This window comes from Pyxicephalus adspersus, chromosome 1 (assembly GCF_032062135.1).
Source record: "Pyxicephalus adspersus chromosome 1, UCB_Pads_2.0, whole genome shotgun sequence".
Lineage (NCBI taxonomy): Eukaryota > Metazoa > Chordata > Amphibia > Anura > Pyxicephalidae > Pyxicephalus > Pyxicephalus adspersus.
Window position 1 is genome coordinate 68709702 of NC_092858.1, and position 8342 is coordinate 68718043.

An 8342-nucleotide genomic window follows, 5' to 3' on the forward strand; every position below is an offset into this window, starting at 1 on the left:
GTTCCTACGCACATGAAACGGTGGTTGGACATGCTGGCATGATCTAACTATCTAAAGGTCCTTTGTGTAAAAGCTTTTTCTTTCAAAACCATGCATACTGTATGTTTGAATGTTGGAAGCTTGGACAAGGATTACTCATAAACCTTAGGAACTAATTAATCTCTTAGAAAGTATATGATTGGCTAGTAACAAAGTTTGGGCGGTTAATTCTTTTTTGTAAAGCAGATGTCCAACTAATGCCAGCACATTCATATTATCCACACTATCATTCAATAGCTGATATGACTGTAAACAACTGTCCTAAGGCACTTATGCCATGCTCCTCATCTGCCCCTAATTAATTAGATGGACAATCATTGCTTACTTTAAATCTGAACCTTGCGTTTCTTTTTATTTCATACGAGAATTGTTGTAATACCTCAGCGATTAGGACAACACATATTTATGTTAATTTGTTATGATGGTCACAGTAAACTAAACAATGTAGAAAATAATGATACAGAGTTTAGAGGGTTCCGTTAAAGTGCAATTAGAACATTATTGTATATTAATCATATATTATTTGTGGTCAAGATAATGACAGGTAGTGTGATTTCTTGCTGTCCCTTAGCAAATCATAACAAGCCTGGGTACCAACACATTTCTCAACAGGAGCAATATATTTGCTTCTGACCAAAGGCACCTTTGGCACAGTGGAACATTGTGGCTGCCACTTTGGGAACCACTGATTCAAGAGAAGACATTTTCACAAATAATCCTAGTTCCAAATAATGAAGTTTCAAGTAATTTTCTCTTTTTTTCTGCAATGTTTCCTGTCCGGGGAGGGGGGGATACTATGGACACTTCTAATATTCATCCCACAAGAGAAAATTGATTCATGGCACAGAATCAGCATGTTTGGCACATAGGACCATAATTAGGGATTTTGTTGCAGACACACAATTTCAGTGGAGATGGCAGTTGTGGGACTATATGCCACTAAGCCTCTTCTTTTAATTTTTTTTTGCTGGATCACCCATAAGTTTTTGGGAGATAGATGAAGATTTTGGGATCCCTTCCCGGACAGAACATGATAGTGTCCAACTTACAAAATGTACCTGCAAATCTGATGTGTAAAACGACACACGTACTTCTTCTGTACAAAAGATTTATTTAACAAATTACACAGATAACAGGCACTAGGATTCCAAAGATTTAGTTTCTAATGGCTCCAGCTTTTTACAAATCACCAGCTCACCCTTACTGTTCAGGTAAGTGCTAGACATTTCTTCTTCTGTTGGAAGGCCATATGGAAGTTTCAGAGGCTTAATACTGTGGAGAAAAAGAGGACAAGAAAATTTAGAATTAATATTTATTATCTGGTCAGTCCATATTCTTAAATGACTTCCAATCTGCAAGTATGAAAGAAACCAAATCAACATGATGAGGGTAGCTGCCAATTTCAAAAGGGGAAAGTTTCTATAAAAAAAAAAAAGTAAATTGTGTGTGAAAAGCTGTCAGTAGTAGGAGTAGAACCTGAAATACTACCGTCCAATGGTGCAAGGACATTTTTGCTGCTGAAATATTGTGCAGATATAAAACATAAATGGCAGATCACAATTTATAATTTATGGTGAAACATTAATTAACTCTTTGAATAGTGAAAAGAACATTTATATATTTTTATTTGAGATTGTCCTAATCACCTTTTGTGACGGTGGAATAAGGAGATACAACCGGGTCTACTCTGATGTTACTTTTCAGATTTTTAATAGCAGAGAGTAAAAAAAAAACTGAATGCCTACAAGGTATTGTGGTAAAATTTTATGTATCCAATAAACATTGAGATCCTGTAGAAAACTGAACAAAACATTTATTAATACAGGTAACCAGAAGTGACACATAATACTGGATGTTTTCATTACAAGAAGTGATGCAGCTCACTGGAAGTGTGTGGTCTTAGGTATGTCTACATGGATTTGAATAAGGAAAGAGCAAAGGTCATTGACTGAGGTATTCTCACTGGGCATACGGAAGCTAGTGGAATATTACAAGTGATCCTTTACCCAGGATATGCTTGCTAGTTTACTTTTAGTTTCAGCAATGATATCAAAGGACATTTACTTGGCAATTGTTTGTAAATAAGCAAAGATTGTGCAGAGCCATGCTGGTCATTGAAAAAATCATGTGGCAGGTGATCAGTGGCTCTGATTTTAATCACAATTGATAAACCTTCTCTGAAATTTTTAAGTGGATATTTTTTGTTTTTAAACATTTACTACATTTTAGCTAAATATTAGGGCATCAATGAAAAAAATTAAACATACCTAACTAAGTGCTTGATAACTTTAAGTTTTTCATTGACTGTTGGGATGTTCTTATGGATTACTGGTGTTTGAGCCTGGAAAATATTAAAATTACATGGTGTTAAAGTGATGTACAAAACATGCTTATAATGAAAAAGAATCAAAGTAGGTTTGATGCATGTTTTATATCTGTCAAAAAGACAAGTTACAGCACACTACCTTTTCAAGTCCAAGCTTTTTTATAATATCCTTTTCCCAATAAGGCCTTCCAATAACGGATCTTATTCTAGTAATTATATGTAACTTGTGTGGTTGTTCTGGATCTCCTCCATATTTTTCATGGTCTTCAGGCTTTGGCTGAAAAGTCTAAATGCATCATATATACAAAAGTGAAAAAAACAGTACTACAATATTATAAACAAAATTACAAAAATGATTGTAAAGAAAAATCAGCAAATGTAGGTTTAAAATGCAAAAAAAAAAAAAAATTTGAGTGTCACACAGCTCCCCGCACATGCACGGTCCAGAGTCCATGCATTTAGTGGTCCACCACCTGCTCTACTTTACTAGATCAGCAGCCCTGCATTGTAAGTCAGGATAATGGGGGCTCGCCACAACCCAGACCATCAAAGAGGGAGAGGTGTGCCATCTATAGAGGGAAGGGGCAGGGGGAGAGATGAAGTCTGGGAGCTTCTAGTGACCGGGAGAAAAGATTCTGCTAGTCAAGGCATCACAGTCCCAGACTTCCACTGCCATGCACCCTTCACCTCAATAATTTATTTTAGGTGGACAGAAGCGAACCTTATAATTGTTTATAACTGATTTTAGGGGGGCTAGGCTGCATTGGGCAAATCTTTTAGAAGCCCAGTTTAGATTTCTGATGCACTTTGAAGGGCAATTGAACAAACATATTTATATATGTAAGTAGAGTTTTGCTTTCAGACCTCTACTTGCTTAATACTAATTGTAACTCTTGAGAGTGGAATAAACCTCAGACATTGCATTGAACATCTAATGTATGCTCATTGCCCAGAGATGGTATTTGGGATCTATAGTCCCATGGAAGACACAACCTGAGCATGGACTATATTTTATACATTACATGTGTGCACTGCTATACTGTGTAACATTTACACACAAACATATGACTTTTTGAGAGATAACATTATACACTTACCTCTTCTGGAATACGAGATCTTGTAAATTTATGGCGAACTGAGCCAGGCCATAAAAGTGACAGGGCAGGGTGCTTTGTAAAAAGCTGTATAACAAACAGATAGAATATACATTATTAACTGGAAAAGAGGCTATATAGGAATACTGATAAAAATAGAAATATATGTGCATTAAAACACATTTTATGCAGGTAATTTACAGGACAAAATACTCCTTTGTACATCTAAAAGGCCTGAGGTGGCTGCCAGGCATTGCCAGCAAACTAAGACTGCTCACTTATGTCCCTTCACTGTCCCCAGCAGTGGCATAAAAGGTTATGTAGAGAGGTGAATAGGGGAGCTGGGCCAGCACATATAATAGTTAGACACTCCTAGAAGAGAAAAGGACTGTAATATGCAAGGAGGGAAGATACAGCGATAGGAACCTTGCTCTTCCTGGAGCAGTTGAATTCCCTAATACGTTCAGGGGCACATTTTAATAAAATAAACTGTATATGAAATAAAATTTGTTTTACTGGTAAACTTGATCTATTAGAACTGCATTCAGCGTACACATACATGTAGATTTACCTTTAATCCCAGTGTACTGGTTTCTAAAGCTTTACAAAATTGCAATGCCATTCTTGTGTACTCAGCTTGTAATGATCTAAGAAATACAAAAAAACAAATGAAATGAGTATTAGTAATCAGATTACTTCTCTGCCCCAGCCATAAAGCATACATTTATAAAGTTTTACATAAAGTATCATCCTGCTCAATAATGAGATAAAGTCAGAATTCACGGATTACAATGAAAGACAACAGAGAAATGACATCATTTTTCTTGTATTGGTTTTGGAATCAGTTTATAATTTATACAGGTGCAATCAGATTGGCACCCTCCCCGCTATTTTCCAGGGAAGGTGAGGTACCCGATCGTAGAGAACTGTTTCCAGCGCGTACCGGAACTACGAGGGAAGACAGGATGGAGGGATCGCCAGCTCTCTACCTATACAGATAAGTGACAGTTAAGCTTTAAATCTGTGTAGTTCCTTAAAAAAAAAAAATCCTTTGTTGTACATTACTATACATAGGTTTGAATGTAAAATAAAGACATAATAAATGTTTATGGCACTGGCTGCTTTTGATTTTCATCTAAAACCAAAACGTTTGCATTTTCTATTAGTATTTTACTTATTATTGGCTTCTGCTTTGAGCTGCTCACAAACATGCAGATAAGCCAAGAAAATTCTCACCTGCACCCTACATCGACACAGACATTTGACAGTAACATTCAATATGAAAGGTTGGCACCCATTCAGACTGCCCTTTTCTATCTGTTTTGACCATCACAGTAGCTGGCTGTGTCAACGTTGCATTAGAAAAGCTATTGTTACCTACAAAATATATGTAAAAAGGTAAACATGTAATTTAGAGGAAATTACGCATTAATTTTGTAGCCCTGATTATTTTTGCTTTGGTAATAACCACAAAATATCTCCTATGCAGAGGGAAAATATCACAAGCAAATAAAGATTGTAGAAAATGCAACGGGTTACAGCTATGAAAACCTTTTTAAGCCATATGTGGATGAAACGCTAACAGAAGTGTGGGTGGAGGACCCGTATATCCGACACACTCATCAAGTGAGTGTAGTATATAGTAGTTGGTTTCACAAGTTGTAAATCTGTATATATATGCCTGTTGATGATTTCAGTACTGTAGAAGATAGTGATCTGTTCACACTGCTACATGTTAAGTAAAATGTAAAGTGCTTATGTGGATTTTCATCAAGTACATCATTGTAGCTTGTTTCCACGGGGCTTCATTGGTAAAACTTTGCAGATACTTTGAATTCATTTATCATCTGTGTTCACCATTTTCTTCTTGTTTCTATGAGTCCAGAATCTGGAACATGCTGCACCTTGAGTGACCTAACTAATCTTGTGCCTGGGAGGGGGAAATTTCTGGGAATGTCTGCTTCCTTAGCACAGCACAATAACAAATATTTATCTGTCAATCAAGTTGCATTATTATTATTTTTTTTTTATTTGCCCAAAGTTTCAATTCATCATTTAAATTATTATATTTTTTTTTGTCGTCAGTAAATACCATATATTGGATGTTTTAGTTGTTCATGTTGCATATTAAATTCAGCATTAAAACGTTTTTTTTGTTTACCTAATGCGTATTTTAACTGTCTTTATATTTACAGCTGTTTAACTTTTTGCGATTTTGTGAAACCCTTATCAAAGGTCCTTCTAAGATCAAGAAAATCAATTTACTAACTTCAAGGGATGAAGTGAGTATTCTTTGAGATTATATACCATGTAGCACAGTAGAGACATATATAAACATCTCTCAGATAACTGGTAAATCTGAACAAATTTCTTGTTTGAGGTAACCGTTCTCTTGTTCAATGATCACAGGATGGCAGGAGTACTGGGTTCACAGGAACACAGAATATCTGCATTTTAGACTGATAATTGCATTACTTTCAAGATCACAACTAATGTAACTGTATGGCTTTATAATCCTGTTGTAAATGTAAATAATGATGAGTACTCAAACATCAACCTGTGGTAACAGCAAGTTTGTGCAACACTACTAGCAGAAGTCAGTTAGCATTCTAGAACTGTTGGTTTTGCCTTAATTTCTTTTTCTATTCTGAATAGATTTGGTCATCTACCAAATCATGGATTATTTACTATTATTTATTCGTGCCTTAAGAGAGTCCCCTTTTGAAAATAATGTTTTTTTTAACAATCTGTTTCAAGGAGCAGTAAGATATTTTGACAGTAGCTTCGTGTTGTCAGGATTTTTTTTTCGTGTCTATTATATATAATGTTTTTTTACGAATTTGTATATGTTATTTATTTTTGTTTTTATCTTACAAGTAAAAATAAATGTTGGATTGTTTTTTGGTATTTGGTTAATTGGAGCAGGAAAATGGGAAAGATCAACAGATGTGTATTCTGCAAGAGATCAGAAGCTCCCTTCAAGATTATGGCGTTATACTCGAGTTCAGCTTCTCCCCATCTATCCATGACCGGGAAATCAGGTACAGAATCAGACTGACATTTAATACTTTCCTGCTACCTCTTTCTCAATGATAGATTTTAATTTTTGTTTGAAGCCTGGTGTGTAATGTATTAAGCCATGTGAGAGTATGTATGGAAATTGTGATGTCATTATTCTTCCAAGGACTTGTGTACATTCTGGAGCAGTCCAGAACTCACTCAGTAGCATCTCAAATATTTCAGTGTAAAAATGCAGTCTACCTGGGGCCTACAAGTTAAATTCATGTCATAAGGAGGCAAAATTTTACTTCTCATTACACGTATTTTTCTAACACTGTAAACTTTTAGGAAAAGCATGGGGTGGGGCAGGTAACAATTTAGCAGGTTACACAGTGTTTAATATAATGTACAAGTAAGTTGATTGGAATAGGAAGTCAAATGGTTTTTGCTTCAAATGTAATGATTGTTTTTTGTCTGTGTGCTCTGTGTTTCTAATTATATAAAAAAAAGTTTTTTTTATGATAGATTTAACAATGGTTGGATGATAAAAATTGGAAGAGGTCTTGATTATTTTAAGAAACCTCAGGTAAGGACTGTTCCACATTAGTAAATTTACTTTAAAAAATGTGATGACAAAAATCAAATCAAATAAGAAGCCAGTTTACTTTTAGAAAATTTCTCCTTCCCCTCCATATAGAACAAAACAGCTCCATTTGAGCGCTCATTCATCTGTGACTGGAAACAATCACAAAAGATTCTTCCCATTGATTATTCTCTGACATTCATCAGACATCTGTACTGGACTTAACTGTTCAAGAAAGACATGTTTTGTTGTCTTCCATGTAAGATGTTGTTTGGGGAAAAAAAGACTTGTGGGCTGCTGCTGTTTTGACATGTATGCAGATCTGTGTGTCACCCCACAGTTTTCAGCAGGATTCAGTTCTCTGCCTTCTACATATGTGGCCAAAATATGCCATACTTCCCAGACTCACATTTTCTCCCCTGCTGTCTGAATTAATGTAGGTAAATGGCAACAGAGATATATAAGACAACAGGGAGGTCACTAGAAAGTCTTTACATCATTTAGAGGTGACACCAGCAAGGACTGGTCCTGTAGAGGCAGCTTAGTTCCAAAGAACTGGCATTGCTATCTGGCCCTTCGGCAAAAAGAGGATGTCCATATGAAGCATTGCAATGCACTAAAATTGCACATGAATGCATACCAGGTGTGTGAAATGCAATTCACATAGTGGTAAATTTATTCCAAAGAAAGTTTTCCTTTTTCTTTTTTGTATGTGTACATTATTTAGCTGTGGGCTTCTATCCTATTTTGTTATGTTCTATTTACCATGATTATCCTAAGGTGTAATGATGACACAAAAATTTGCTATGTGTTTACAGAGTCGTTTTTCAATTGGCTCCTGTGACTATGACTTGCGACCCTGCTATGAAACATCAGTTGATATCTTCCATAACAATCATACAAGAAAAACATGACTAAAGACTGTACGATGGAGTCACTTTACAGAAGTGTTCTAATTAGTTATGGAGTGGTGAAGAATTTTTGTAAGTCTTGTTTTTGGAGTTGATAATGTAATTCAGGAACCCTTGAAGGTATAAGTGTGCTGTGGAGCACATACAATACATGTGTTGGAAACAACTATTTATTACGTTGCTGCTTCTGTTACTGTTTTAGAACACTGAACATTTATTTTACAAAATCTGTTTTACCAGGGAAACCATACCTGTGTTTCGTGGCTTTTAATTTTATTTATAAAATTGTGTTTGTGTTGATAATTGGCAAAAATATGATAGCATGCTAATATTTTTTTACTTGACATGTGTATTGTGCTTTACTCCATGAAGTGATGTGTTTGAGATCA

At 35.5% G+C, this 8342-nt stretch overlaps 2 protein-coding genes across 2 annotated transcripts; one reads left to right on the plus strand and one right to left on the minus strand.

The window, feature by feature from the left end:
• Positions 1-1130: 1130 nt before the first annotated feature.
• Positions 1131-4181, minus strand: MRPL30 (mitochondrial ribosomal protein L30). The gene is made up of 5 exons (XM_072413251.1): positions 4031-4181; positions 3463-3546; positions 2505-2651; positions 2307-2380; positions 1131-1311 (listed from the first exon to the last, which is right to left on the minus strand). Exons 1-5 carry the CDS (start codon positions 4079-4081, stop codon positions 1179-1181), a joined length of 489 nt encoding a protein of 162 aa, XP_072269352.1. The 5' UTR covers positions 4082-4181; the 3' UTR covers positions 1131-1178.
• Positions 4182-4926: 745 nt separating this feature from the next.
• MITD1 (microtubule interacting and trafficking domain containing 1) lies at positions 4927-8342 on the plus strand (the record flags this gene model as incomplete). Its single annotated transcript, XM_072413261.1, is given in 5 exon segments — positions 4927-5085; positions 5655-5741; positions 6385-6500; positions 6985-7045; positions 7861-8342. Coding segments are annotated over 5 exon segments (519 nt in total), but the record flags the coding sequence as incomplete, so codon positions are not given.

What these genes read in the sequence shown, in the direction of transcription:
- MRPL30 (XM_072413251.1), bottom strand. Translation starts at nt 4,081, where the DNA reads ATGGCATTGCAATTTTGTAAAGCTTTAGAAACCAGTACACTGGGATTA. An exon ending in CCAGTACACTGGGATTAAAG is followed by an intron (nt 3,547 to 4,030) that starts GTAAATCTACAT and finishes TTTGTTATACAG; the next exon opens with CTTTTTACAAAGCACCCTGC. An exon ending in GTTATCAAGCACTTAGTTAG is followed by an intron (nt 1,312 to 2,306) that starts GTATGTTTAATT and finishes TTTTCTCCACAG; the next exon opens with TATTAAGCCTCTGAAACTTC.